Genomic DNA, 14,800 nt, shown 5'->3' on the forward strand with positions numbered 1-14,800 from the left:
CTTGGTGGAAGGAAGCAGTGAACCCCTGCAAGTGGTCCACATGTATGCCATGATGCTCATGAGCCTCTAAACACACAGTAAATAAAAATGCAATAAATTTTAAGAAAAAGAGAAAAACACAATTTGCAACAATAACGACTAAGTGGCTTGTAAGACAACCATTAGGATCTTCCTGCTGAGTATTGGTTCCTATGGGAATGAACTTCTGCCTCCTACCCGAGACATTAGCAGGCCTACTCTCTACACTGAGGCATTGTGGGTGTCTTGGCTGACCTCTTAAATAGAACTACTTTTGTTGTCCCTACTTTTATTGTCAAATGAGAAATTACAATCATGAGATAGGACTTCTCTCACAGCCTCTCTAGAGGGTCCTTCTGCAAGAGGGCTTCACAGACCCCCCTGCTGAGAACTAAGTTAGCAAGTAAATGGAGCCACATGTGATGTTAGAACATATAGAGTGACTTCATTCTCCATATATCCATTTTATAAGCCTGCCATATATCATTTACACAATCCCTTCTGCCACAGCCTTTTTTGTTTGTTTCTCCGGACAGGATTTCTCTGTGTAACAGTACTAGCTGGCCTGGAACTCATAGTGATCCACCTGCCTCTGCCTCCTGATTGCTGGGATTAAAGGCTTGTGCCACCACGTCTGGCTTTTTTTTTTTTTTCTCCACCACCATTTTTTCTTGGAGTCTGTTTGAGTTGATTTTTCTAACTTGTTTACCTCAGAAGTAATGAAAACTCCATTACATATTAATTCCAGAGAGATGTTTGACAGTCACTACAGTTCTCAATAAGCACCTAAGTTGACATTTTAGCACAGAGTTTTCTCGGAGGTCAGGGAGAGGACACAGCATATCACACATTGATGCTGCCTTCGTTCTATCTTGTCATTATAAGATGTGTTGGGGAAATGAGGGATAATTAGATTTTTTCAGTTCGATAACACTTTTATTAATTCATAAACCACTCTGTGTTATTCAGGTCATGGATGATTTCAGCAAACAAAGTTGACATCACATAAAGAACAAAATATTGATGTTGAACTACAGTGCCCCCTGGCAGTCATAAAGCCAATTCACAGACACCTCTAAATTAAAAGTCAACTCATTCAGGCCAGGGTTCTACTTTTTGACACTGGGATAAGATCTTGTCATCTACAAAACTGGTGCTTGAAAACTGCAGTTGACCAAAACCACCCTACTCTGTAATATTTTTAAATAGGTTTATCACTTTTGTGTTAGGCATTACTCATAGCTGTTGGGGGGCGGGGAGGCCCATGCAGTCCACATCACTAGGCAAAGGTTATAAATGTGTCGGGGCAATGTGCATGAAATATCGTAAGCTTTGTTTAGACACAAATTGTAAAAAAAAAACAAAAACAAAACAAACAAACAAACAAACAAAACAAATCATAAGAGTGAACACAAAAGAAAAAGAGAACCAACAAATGAAAACAGAAATTACAAAAAAAAAAATCTCCTTTACTCAAAATATTTGACCTAATGCTTAATAAATTTGATTAGCACTTACGTGTAGGTAAATGAAGAAAGAGTCCCACAACGGTTGGATGGTGCTATTTCCAAACTGGACTCAGTGTCTCCTCAGCTGCCGGAGACGTAGATCTGGAAAGAAGCCAGGGGTGGAGATGGAGTCCCTAAAATCCAGCAGTGGGATACAGTCTACAAGCGAGTAGGTGATAACACACTCCTCTGTCGTCCCAGATGCTACAGAACCTGTCAGCCTCAGAGGGCCAGCTGGTTGTCTTCGAGTGCCGGGTAAAAGGAGCCCCATCCCCGAAAGTCGAGTGGTACAGAGAAGGGACCTTAATAGAAGACTCTCCGGACTTCAGGATCCTACAGAAGAGTAAGTGGTTGCTTCTCTGATAGTCTTACATTTTTAAACAAGAGTTTTATGTAAGTTTGTTTTTGCGCTTTTAAACAATGAATTGAATAGCTAGTAGATAGCTAACATAAAGGGGCTGGAGAAATGTCTAAGCAGTTAAATGCGCTGGCTGCTGCTCCTCCCACTCCCTTCCCAGAGGGCATCTTTCGCCCTCTTCTGGTCTCTGTGGGCACTGCAAACACATTGTGCACAGACATGCCTACAGGCAAAAACACCCATACACATAAAGATCGTTTAATTTTTTTTAAAGTAACATAAAAATCACTTTGACAATCATCTCCTAAGAATAAATTGTAAAGCTGGGCAGTGGCGGCGCATGCCTTTAATCCCAGCACTTGGGAGGAAGAGGCAGGCAGATCTCTGTGAGTTCAAGACCATCCTGGTCTACAAGAGCTAGTTCTAGGACAGCCTCCAAAGCCACAGGGAAACCCTGTCTTACAGGACACTTGTGAAGTCAGAGGACAACTTGCAGGAGTAGTCCTCCGTGTGTGTCCCGTAGAGTGAACTCAGGTCATCAGCCATGGTGACAAGAGCTTTTACCCACTGAGTCATTTTGTCAGCCATATTTATAAAGTTTTCTTTCTTGAGGTACTAAGGATTGAACCCAGGACCTTCTGCATGCCAGGCAAGAGCTCTACCACTAAGCTATATACAAGTTTTGTTACCTTTAAAACTAGTGTAAGTCATGGGCCAGTGGGATGGCTCAGTGAGTCAAGGTGCCTGCCTTCAGCCTGACAACTTGGCTTCAATCCCTAGACCCATATAGTGGAGGACATGAACTGACTCCTGAAGATTTTTCCTCTGACTTCCACGTGCATGGGGGTAGCAACAATGATAACTCAGAATAACTGAGAAAAGAAAAGCACTTCAGTAGTTCTGTGCATTGTGAAGAAGTGCTAGGCTTCTACATAGATGTACAGCATTCATTGAATGTCTATGACTGGATACATGGGTGGAAGGAACACCTGTATTTTGTGGTAGGCACTTTGAGGAAAACCAAACAATTTTAAGATAATGAACCAGCCTTCAAGGAATCTTTTTGTTTGTTTGTTTGTTTGTTTGTTTTTCCAGACAGGGTTTCTCTGTGGCTTTGGAGGTTGTTCTGGAACTAGCTCTTGTAGATCAGACTGGTTTTGAACTCACAGAGATCGGTCTGCCTCTGCCTCCTGAGTGCTGGGATTAAAGGCATGCGCCACCAATGCCTGGCCTTCAAGGAATCTTTTGCATGTTCTGAGGCTCTTATTACAAATTTTATAGAAGGAAGAAGCTACACTTTATTGGCACTTCAGAGCCCAGAGCTAAGAAATATTTCTCAAATGGCAAGGCATGGGCTAGTGAGATGGCTCAGCAGGTAAAGACTCCTACCTTCAAACCTTAAGACCTGAATTTGATCCCAGGAACCACAGGATGGAAGGAAAGAACTGATTCCTGCAAATTGTCCTCTGACCTCCACATGAGAGCTGTGACTTGTCCATGATAGACAGACAAACAGACAGACAGACAGACAGACAGACAGATACATACATACATACATACATACATACATAGATGATAGATAGATGCATAGATACATATATAGATAGATGATTAATAGATACATACCTACATACATAGATGATAGATGCATAGATACACAGATAGATGATTAATAGATGATAGGCAAAAAGATTCATAGACAGATACATAGATACATAGATGCATAGACAATAAATAGATACATAGATTAGATAGATAGATAGATAGATAGATAGATAGATAGATAGATAGATAGATAGATACTAGTTTTTCTGAATCCCACCTTCCTTTGGCACCCTGCCTTGCCTGGGTGCCTGAAGCTTGTAGTCACTGTGACCCCAGATGTGCTCTCCAGCTGCCCCTCTGTGACCTCATTGTAACTCGAGTTCTAATTGGTCTTAATAATAAAAGCCTGGAGTCAGATATAGGGGTAAAAGCTGAAAGATCAGAGAGATGAAGGAGCAAGTCACAGTCACGTGACCTACTCAATTTCCCTGTTTCCTCCCACCTATATCCTTTCTCTGCCCAGCCATCTCACTTCCTGTCTGTTAGCTAGTGGCAAACTGCACGCTTTATTTGTACAAACAAGGTATCACCACCACACCTTATTGAGGTCACTGGTACTTGGGTCATTACTTAACCTTGACAGATTGTCCTGACCACTCCACCGGCAAGTGAGCAAGACGATGAGACTCTCCAGGGAGCTTCTGATAGAAATGCATCTTCTCAGTAGAGTAGCCACTCACAACCTTTTGTCTTTTCTTCCTTTAGAACCTCGATCCATGGCAGAGCCAGGTAAAGATCGTCTCAACTAAGTTTTTAACCTGTGATGAGTGGTTTGAGATACACCTACGTGGATATATGCTGTAACTATTCTAAAATTGTTAAAATAGTCAAGAAAGGGTGAAAATGAAAAATTCCAGAAAGATCCAAATGAACTCTAGCTGTTATTGTTGAAGGGGAGAGGAAGAGGTTTGTGCAAATTTGCATATCAATTTAATACATGATATGAATTTAGTTAATATTTTTTACATTTTCCTGGGAATATTTTTCCTCCGACAGTTACTCCCACTTATCTCATGCCCTCCTCAAAACTGATTTTGCAATTTCTTTGATGCCAAATCCAACCCCATAGCCTTTGTGTACCAAACTTAATGGGTGAGAGTCTGGGAATATCAATAATTGAAAACACTCAAAGCCATGGATTTAAGCCCCACAACTAGTCAAAATTTCTGCACCAGACCCAGAAATGTATAGAGATCAAATACAGTGTGTGTGCTGTTTCTTGATTTCGTTTTGGAGAATACTGACATAGAAGCGAGAGCCATGAAACTCTCATTTGCCTGTAGACGATGCAAGTCACTTTCAAACCAGAGCCCTCTGGGTGAGGAGATTGTTTGCAATTTCATTGCAGTTCTCTTCTGAGGCAAAGGTGTTCCAGAAGTAAGAGCAGAACATCCACATTGCACATATTGCATCCATATTGCACACCATGGGACATATAATAAAGACAAGGGTTCTTCCTCGTAAGGACTAACCAGTGTTGTCCACCAGGGCCTTCTGGGAAGTTCTTCTAGAGCAGTGGTTATCAACCTCCCTAATGCTGTGAGCCTTTAATACAGTTTCTCATGTTGTGGTGACTCCCAACCATAAAATTATCTCCGTTGCTACTTCATAACTATAATTTTGTTACTGTTATGAATCATAATGTAAATATCTGTGTTTTCCAATGGTCTTAGGTGACCCCTGTAAAAGGGTCATTTGACCCCCAAATTGCAACCTGTAGGTTGAGAACCACTGTTCTAGAGGGCCCTAGTTGACTTAAACTCAGTCATTAAGAAGTACTGAGATGCCACGCTTCCCCTAATGCAACTGCTTTAGTAATTTCATTTCAATAGACTATCTAACTGTATTAATTTAGTCATATCTGAGAATTACCTGTATAGTCACTCTCAAGACTTCATGTTATGGATCAGGCTACTCCATGGGAATGACTATGTATTACAAAGGGAATTCTTATTTCTCTATCAGCTAATCACTCTTAATTAAAGCATTCATTGATTGTCCAGTTCCTTGTGCTGCTGGAGATCAAACCCAGGACCTCACACATGTTAAGCATTAACTCTCCCACTAAGATAAAACCACCGCCCCAGCCCTTCTGCCCAATTTGAAACCGTGGCTTTTGTTTAAAATCGTCTCACTGTGAAATTTCCCCATGAAAATAATGAGACTGCGATTTGGGAAACTATTTTATTAGTTTCTCTGTTTCACACACACTTCCTTTCCTTTTGACTACCCCCCCCCCGTTTGTTTTTGCGACTTTTGACATTTATTGTTAGTTCACTTTTTGTCATCTGGATTGGTGACATAGAAACAGAATGTTCATTATGTGTAACTACTGGTCTTGGTTCACCCTAGTTGGCAAATGCTGAAGAGAATAAGGAATCAGGAGTTTGAGGCAAGCCTGCAATGCCCCTTTGGGGGATGTAGCTCAACTGTTAGAGGGCCCCCCTAGTGTTATATGCAACACATTATCACAAAACCTTTTCATCAGTACTCAGCCTGTCAGTGTGAGCGATTGGTTTATGTTTCTGGACTCGTTCAGCCTCCTAACGAACAATTTGATCAAATAGTTATCTGGTAAAGCTGTTTTCAAAGAACTAGTTAGCTCCTTATGTCATTTACAGAATCATCATTTGATGTCATTTAGTCTCACAATTCTGTCTCCATGACTAAGTCATTCACTTTTCTGTCTTACTGGCATACAGAGGAGATCTGCACTTTAGTCATTGCTGAGGTGTTTTCGGAAGATTCTGGATGCTTCACCTGCACTGCAAGCAACAAATATGGCACAGTGTCCAGTATCGCACAGTTGGATGTGAGAGGTAAGCACAGTGGTTAGACTGTACGTGTAAACTTCAGAGTCTTTTTTTTTTCTTTCTTTTTTTGAGACAGGGTTTCTTTGTATAGCTTTCCGTCCTGGAATTCACTCTGTAGTTTATAGTCCAGGCTGGCTGAGACTAAAGGTATTCACCGCCACACCCAGCCCAGAGTCATCTTTTCTTCCTTATTTACATATGAATCATAAAGATTTAAATTACCCGCTGTGTAAGTGGTCAAGGTCTGATGTAGAGAGGCAATAATGTGCAAGACTGACTTGAAAAAAAAAAGATTTAAAATAGGGCATGGAGAAATGACTTAGTGGTTAAGAGCACTGGCTTGTCTTCCTGAGGACCCAGGTCCAATAGCCAACACTCAGAGGGCAGCCTCACAACCATCTGTAACTCCAGGTACAGTATCTATCCAGCACCTTCTTCTGGCCTCCAGGAGATAGGTGGTACACACACATATATACATACAAGCAAAGTACTCACACATAAAATAGTGTCTTTAGCTGAGCGTTGGTGGCGCATGCCTTTAATCCCAGCCCTCAGGAGGCAGAGGCAGGCAGATCTCTTGTGAGTTTGAGACCAACCTGGTCTACAAGAGCGAGGTTCAGGACAGCCTCCAAAGCCACAGAAAAATCCTGCCTCAAAAAACTCAAATAAAAAATAGGAAAAGAAAAGAAAAGAAAAATAACAACAGTAAGAAAAAAAGAAGAAAATGTTCTTGTGGCTGGTGATTTATAGTTCAATTGATAGAGTGCTTGCCTAGCATGCATGAAGCCCGGATTCCTTCTCTAGCATTGCGTAAAGCAGGCATAATGTTCATGCCTGTAATCCCAACACTGGGAACGTGAAGGCAGGAGGATCAGGGGTTCAAGGTCATTGGCAACTGAGCGAGTTCAAGGCCTAGGATACATGAGACCCTATCACCAAAAACAGTTTATGGACAATATCCAGTTTTCAAATTCTTATTACACTTAAAGCCACAGCCTCCTCGGTGGCTCTGTTGTCACTTCATACTTCCCAGAAAGCAGTTCCCTGGCTTTATATAAACTTCCCAAGTTCTTAAGAGTACTTCTTTTAAAAGGCTGGAAGATAATCCAGTAGGTGAAGTGCTTGCTTCACAAACTTGAGTACCTGAGTTCAGTGCCCTGAGTCTACATTCAAAAGTTAGGCATGGTAGCCTATGCTTATAATGGCTGCATTGGGGTGAAAGAGATCTCTGGAACTCATAGCCATAAATAGCTGAAGCTGTCCTTTGGCTTCCAGAAACACACACACACACACACACACACACACACACACACACACACACACACACACACGTAAGACACATAGAACATAGCCAGGTGTGGTGGCACATGGCACATACCTTTCATCCCAGCACTCAGGAGGCAGAGGCAGGCAAAGCTCTGTGAGTTCAAGGTCAGCCTGGACTACAGAGTGAGTTCTAGGACAGCCAGGGCTACACAGTGAAACTCTGTCTTGAAACAAAGCAAAGCAAAACAAAATACAGAGCTCTTAGATCCCAGAGGTCAGGATTCAGGGAATCAAGCCCACGTCCCCAAATAAGCTAAGCATGTATTGCGCACCGATACACGCACAACGGTGTACTCCGATGTTCAATTCAGTTTTCCCACACCCTCACCATTCTTGAATGCTCTGGATTTGGCCTGTTTTTTGGCAAGCATCTTCCTGTGTGTGCATTTCCATGAACTGATGTCTTCGTGCCTGTGTGCATACCCCCACTCAAGGTGACAGTGCCAGCTCAGTCCTGTTGGTGGCCTCTAGCTCAAGTTCTGTCATTGTCCTTTCAGGAAATGAAGACATCAGCAATAATGGGACTCTTCACTCAGCCAACTCAGCCACCAACCTGGCTGTGGCTGAGCAGCAGCCCTCCCCACCCAACCCAGAGCCTCGTCCTGAGGAACAGCCCCCTAAGCCCAAACTCGAAGGGGTCCTGGTCAACCATAATGAGCCCCGCTCCAGCTCCAGGATTGGGCTACGGGTGCACTTCAACCTGCCCGAAGATGACAAAGAGAGTGACGCATCCTCTGGGTGTGGTGTGGCCAACACCAGCCAGACTAGGCCTGATTCCTTCCCTGAGAGGTTCAACGGACAGGAAGCCAGAACCCCAGAGCCTTCCTCACCCGTCAAAGAGCCCCCTCCTGTCCTGGCCAAACCCAAACTGTAAGTAAAAATAGGATGAATAACTGTGAGTGCCTGTGAGCTTCCTATGAGCCCGACCTTAAAAATTATAGAGATGGGGGCTGGCAGGATGGCTCAGTTGGACGCTTGCCGCACAAGCCTGAAAATCCAGGTTCAATCCCTGGGACCCATGTAGTAGAAGAAAAAGCATCCTCTGGCCTCCACATACACGCTGTACACATACACAGGCACACGCGTGCACGTCTGAGCACTTGTGCGCTCACACACACACACACAGGAAAAAAAAATTAAATTGAAAAATGTTAGTAATAGAGTTGGGCTGGGGACGTAGCTCAGTTATTAGAATGCTTGTCTAGGATGCGGGAGGTCCAGGGTTCGATCCCCAGCACTGCGGTAGGTGAAATAGGGCACAGCTGTGACCCCAACACTTAGCAGGTGGGAGCAAGAGGACCTCAAATTTAAGGTCAATTTCAACATCACATGGAGTTTGAGGCTAGCCTGGGCTACGTGAGACCTTGCAGCAGACCAGATCAAACCAAACAAAAGATAAAACTGAAAAACATAACTCCAAGCGAGAAGATATATTGAGTGCAGTGCAGAATGTATATCTCTGCATCGCCATGAATGCACTCCCACTGTCATCCTTATTATTAGCACTCTACCCGAGCAACGCGGAACCTAATGGCACCTGAATTTGGAAAATGCCTGTCTAATGTTAGAGTTCTCCAGGCAAAGCATTTCCGGGCTCTTCCCAGAATAGCGCTCTTTCTTGTACCTGATAATCTCGACAGTCCGCTCTTTTGTCCTTGTGTGTCTCTGCATCAACTTGAGATTGTGTGGTCATTAGAAACACTCTTCAGTACATGTGGACAACTCTTGGCTAATGCTGAGTACACAGTGAAAACAGCATGATATGAATATGACTATGACAGGATGCAAGAAGTGTTCAGGTCAACTGGGCGTTGGTGGCGCACACCTTTAATCCCAGCAGAGGCAGAGGCAGGCAGATCTCTGTTAGTTCGAGGCCAGCCTGGTCTCCAGAGTGAGTGCTAGGATAGGCTCCAAAGCTACAGAGAGAAACCCTGTCTCGAAAAACAAAACAAAACAAAAAAACCAAAAAACAAAAAACAAACAAACAAAAAGAAGTGTTCAGGTCTTTCCTCTTTGTTCACACACCTGTGTGTGTGTGTGTGTGTGTGTGTGTGTGTGTGTGTGCACTCACGAGCATGTGCATGTATATAGAGGTGTCTTAGTTAGAGTTCCTATTGCTGTGAAGAGACACCATGACCATGGCAACTCTTATAAAGGAAAACATTTAATTGGGGCTGGATTACAGTTTCAGAGGTTTAGTCCGCTGTCATCATGGTGAGAGGCATGGCGGCACACAAGCAGACACAGTGCTGGAGAAGGACCTGAGACTTCTACATCTTGATCAGGATGACCAAGCAGCAGGAAAAGACAGTGAACAACTAGGCAGGGTTGAGCTTCTGAGACCTCAAAGCCTGCCCGCACAGCGACACACTTCCTCCAACAAGGCTACACCTACTCCATCAGACCTCCTAATAGTGCCACTCCCTATAGGCCAAGCAATCAAACATGTGAGTCTATGGTGCCATACCTATTCAAATCACAAGAGGCCAGAGGTTGATGTCAAATGTCTCTCTTATTTTTTTAAAACTTTAAAAAAATATTACATTAGTGCATGCCTTTAACCCCAGCATTCAGGAGGCAGAGGCAAGTGGATCTCTGTTAAGTTTGAGGCCAGTCTGGTCTACAAAGCAAGATCCAGGACAGCCAGGACGGTTACACAGGGAAACCCTGTCTCAAAGCAAGCAAACAAACAAACAAAATTGCATTTTTTATATGTGGGAAGGGGCATATAGAGGCACCCACATAGCAGTCTCACTTGGAACTCTGGTTTTCAACTCTGTCTTCTGTTTTTTGATTGAGTATGGTTCTCAGAGAAGGGAATTTGAGGATGGATAAACCAAACAACTCCTTTAGGATCTGTCTTCTCTTTGTAGGGTTTTCTCATCTGACTGTGTCAGGGTGGGTCATTTAAGATTATGTGGAGTCTATCATTACCGAAAACCTAGAGTAACAGAGGTTAAACACCTAAAATTTTATTTATTTTTTCTCACATAAAGGAAAGCATGTGTGGCTGTTCTGACGTTAGGATCTAGTCTCCTCTGTCTATTCTGCCATCACCAGCATTTGCTTCCTTGCTGGAACCTCTCATGGCCAAGATGCCTTGTGGTGTAGCCGTTGCACGATCATTTCAAGAGCAGGAAGAGCACATGGGCAGGAGTCACAGTCTTGACGTTAGAAGCCTCTTTTAAGGTATGCTAGCTGCAAAGGAGACTAGGAAGTGTAGTCTATAGTTACATACATTGAAACCATGAAAAAAATGGAACCCAAGCAAAACACAAAGCATGTTCTTAGCCAGGCTCAGTAGCAGACACCTATGATCATAGCACATGGGAGGTAGAGGCAGGAGGATCAGAAGGTCAAGGTATCCTCAGTTACATAACAAGTTCAGGGCCAGGCTGGACTCCATGAGACCCTGTCTCAAAGAAACTAAACCTAATGAAAAGAAAATCAGTTCCCTCCTAAGCAAAGAATTAAGTAGACAGTGATGTCCGTCATATGAGACTTCCAATTAATAAAAATAGTTTTGCAATAAGTGACACCATCTGAAAATCCAATCCTTGTCACTATATGATTCTTTAGTATTCCTTGCCTTTTTAAGTTTCCTCTTAATTTTATTTATGTTTACATTAGTATAGCTATTAATATACATGTATATGCACATTCATACGCACCATCCGTGAACCCACAAACCTATAACCTTTCCTTACTAGCTTTAAAAAAGGTTTAATTTTATGTATGTATTTTGCCTGTCCGTATGTATGAGTACTAATGTATGGACAGTGTGCACAGAGGCCAGAAGAGGGTGTTGAATACCCTGGAACTGGAGTTACAGACGGTTGAAAGCCACTATGTGGGTGCTGGGAATTAAACCTCCAGAACAGCCAGTGCTCTTAACCTCTGAGCCAACTCTCCAGCCTCCTACTGTTTCTTTTCTTTTTTTTTCTTTCTTCTTTTTGACACATAATAATTGTACAGTTACAAGGTATTGGTGTGGCATTTTCGATACAGTATATACACTGTATAAAGGTCAACAAGTATAATCCAAAGATCAAGGCCTCAGTTATCATTTCTCTGCTGGGATTTCTCATACTGGTTTTAACCTGCTTGGTTTTCACTGCATCGGCTGTGCATTAAAATGTAGGCACACTCTGACGGATGCAGGTGATTTTGTTTATTTCTTATTCCTTCAGTTAGCTGTTCCTGTGGGAAAAAGAAATAATGTTGCTCTTTAAATTGCTACAGAAAGGAAGGCTGTCACTTTTCAGCACTGTCTACTGAGTGAGAGCCAAGAAAAAGCCTCCTTTGAAATTTGCAGCTGGGATACCAAGTGGGCTGAAGCAGTGCTTCTGAATTAAAAAAAAAAAAAATCTATCAGTGCCCTTTGACTTGACTGAATCAGAGTCTCCACGGATTATTTTTAATACGCAGCCAGTTTGGAAGCCACTGACCTTAGAGACATAACCTGAGTTGTCACTCTTCCTACCCTTGACCCCTCTGTGTTCAGGAAAAAAAAAATAAGCATTTAAAAATGAGCCAACTGTCAGACAAAAGAGAGGCTAAACTAGAAAGCCTATGTTTGGGGGGACAATGTGTCTTTTTGTTTATATTATTTTGAGACAGGGTCTTATGTAGCCAAGGTTGGCCTTAAATTTACTATGTAGCACAGGATGACCGTCTTCTGGTCCTTATGCCTCCTACTTCCTTCCTGCTGGGATCACAGGTGTGCACACCACCACCCAGTTTTTATGGGTGCTGGGGACTTCCTGAATGCTAGACAAGCATTCTATATCTCCAGACCCCAGACAAATACATCTTTCATGCAGTGGCATGCATAGGAGAGTTACCTTGAGTATGGTAGGTGGACTCTGACCGATGGAATCAGAAACTCTGGGTAACGTGGAAGTTTGTATTTTAATCAGATTCTGAGGCTGGCTAACACTGAAGAACCCCTGACCTACATTTAAAAGTCATTGTGTTTAGTCTCCTTCCTAGTCCAATTAGCTCTCTGAGTATCAGTGCCTCAGTCAGCCAGATTTGTTTTACAGTCTCCAGGTAACAGAAATGAGCAGCCTCCGCCAGGAGGACTGGTAAAGCTGTGTACATCTGCTCAGACTTAGTTGTCCTGATCAGCTGGGGAAACATTTAACAACTGATAAAGGCGAGAGAGCCAGCAGAGTTAGCATTTGCCAACTTCTCCCACATGAATTTAAGCCGCTGAGAGATGGCCATTGAGTGGGTCGTTGGGACTGGGTTCCTAACAGCTGCCCTTCAGAGCCAGGGAGAGTTGGTGCTGGCACACAGTATCCAATATTGTTGCTAAAGCCATCTTCAAACTTGATACCCAGGCTTGTATTTTGACTGTCTAATACTTTAATCTCAAAAATTCAAAATCCACAGGATATGATGCACAGTACATTTGTAATCTTAGCACTCAGGGGACTGAGGCAGGGGGATTGAGAGTTCCAGGTTAGCTGGAGGCACATAGGAGACCCTGTCTCAAAAATTAGAATGTCAAGATTTTGCCTTTTCATATCATGAAAAAGCCAACATCAGTAGATGTTTATTTTATATTCTTTGCTGAGGAAAATGCTACAAAGATACTTATGCTTCTTAATTTATACCTATTTGATATATATATATATATATATATATATATATATATTATATATTTGTGTATATAAGTGTGAGCATGCATGTACCATGGCAAGCCTGTGGAGATCAGGGGCAGCTTCTGGGAGTCTGGTCTTCTTCAGACACATGGATCCCAAGTATCAAATGAAGGCCATCAGGCCTGGCAGCCTGAACCATCTTTCCAGCCTTATTTTTTGCTTCTTAATTGCTTAATCTTTCAATGGTGAAGAAATGAAAAATCCAAGTAGAGTGGCACATATCTTTAATCTCAGTGCTTGAGGGCAGAGGAGTGAATTTCTAGATGTTCAAGGCTAGCTTGGTCTACATAAATGAGTTCAGACCAGCCAGGGCTATATAGGGAGAGTATGTCTCAAAAGAACAAAAACAAACAGAAGAGAAATGAAAATGTTTAATTACTTTGTTTGTTTTTTCGAGACAGGATTTCTCTGCATAGACCCAGCTGTCCTGGAACTCTTCGTGTAGACCAGGTTGGCCTCAAACTTGGAGACCTGCTTGCCTGGGCCTCCCAAGTGCTGGGATTAAAGGCACCTGCCATTACCCATCTGATGAAAGATTCTGTTTTAAAAGAAAACTAACCAAAGATCTGGGAGTGTAGTTTAGTGGTAGAGTACATATTTAACATTTGTGAAACCCTGGGCTTGACCTCCAGTATTCCAAAATGATGTACATTTTTTGTTTTGGGGTGGGTTTTTTTTTTTTGTGTGTGTGTGTGTGTGTCTCTGTTTGTTTGTTTGTTTGTTTGTTTGTTTGTTTGTTTTTGAGAAAGGATTTCTCTGTGAGCTCTGGCTGTCCTGGAACTCATTCTGTAGACAAGACTGGCCTCAAACTCACAGAGATCCACCTGTCTCTGCCTCCCTGAGTGCTGGGATTAAAGCTGTGCACTACCACCGCCTGGCTGAAATGCAAGATTTTAAAGAAACTTCTGGTTCAACATGGCAAGTGTTGTGTAGTATCCCTCAGAGACAACAGCCAGGTTCCACCTGGCTTATTTGTCCACTCGGTGCTTGGAGAGAAGCGTGTAGATTAAGAAATGGCAGGTAGGAAAATTATAGATACTAAAGAAAGGACAGGGACAGAATCAGGAGGGCATCTCCAGTGGATATTGAGGGGAAAGCCCCAAGTTTATTACACACAGTCCTTATATACCCCAGTCAAAAGTGGGGGAAGGCAAAAAGACTTCCTTACCAAGATATGAAGAACAAACAAGTGTAATTGCCTTCTCAATACCCAAAACATCAAGTAACCACACCTTAAGCCAAATATCTTAATGTCAAGGCAAGATACACAATAGCCACACCTTAGGCTAAATATCCTATTTTTAAAATAAGACATCCATTAGTTACTTCTTAGGCCAAATATCCTGTTGTCAAGAAAAAAATATGCAATAGCCATACCTTAGGTCAAAGATTTTGTGGTTTGACTTTGAAAGAGTAATAGTGAGTTTGAACCTTAAGTCGAGATGAAGCAGAGCCATTTTTCTTTCTTTCTTCCTTTCTTTCTTCCTTCCTTCCTTTCTTTCT

At 42.5% G+C, this 14,800-nt stretch overlaps 1 protein-coding gene across 2 annotated transcripts in view; it reads left to right on the plus strand.

The window, feature by feature from the left end:
• The window catches only part of Mypn (myopalladin), a 72,551-nt gene that overhangs the window by 35,559 nt on the left and 22,192 nt on the right, over positions 1 to 14,800 (plus strand). Inside the window, exons 6-9 of one of the 2 annotated variants that reach the window (XM_035451068.1) lie at positions 1,728 to 1,869; positions 4,195 to 4,218; positions 6,192 to 6,308; positions 8,126 to 8,498. In XM_035451068.1, coding sequence (XP_035306959.1) covers positions 1,728 to 1,869; positions 4,195 to 4,218; positions 6,192 to 6,308; positions 8,126 to 8,498 — 656 coding nt within the window. The remainder of the gene's footprint in view (positions 1 to 1,727; positions 1,870 to 4,194; positions 4,219 to 6,191; positions 6,309 to 8,125; positions 8,499 to 14,800) is intronic. The other variant, XM_035451069.1, reaches the window with a different exon arrangement.

This window comes from Cricetulus griseus (genome assembly GCF_003668045.3).
Source record: "Cricetulus griseus strain 17A/GY chromosome 1 unlocalized genomic scaffold, alternate assembly CriGri-PICRH-1.0 chr1_0, whole genome shotgun sequence".
Lineage (NCBI taxonomy): Eukaryota > Metazoa > Chordata > Mammalia > Rodentia > Cricetidae > Cricetulus > Cricetulus griseus.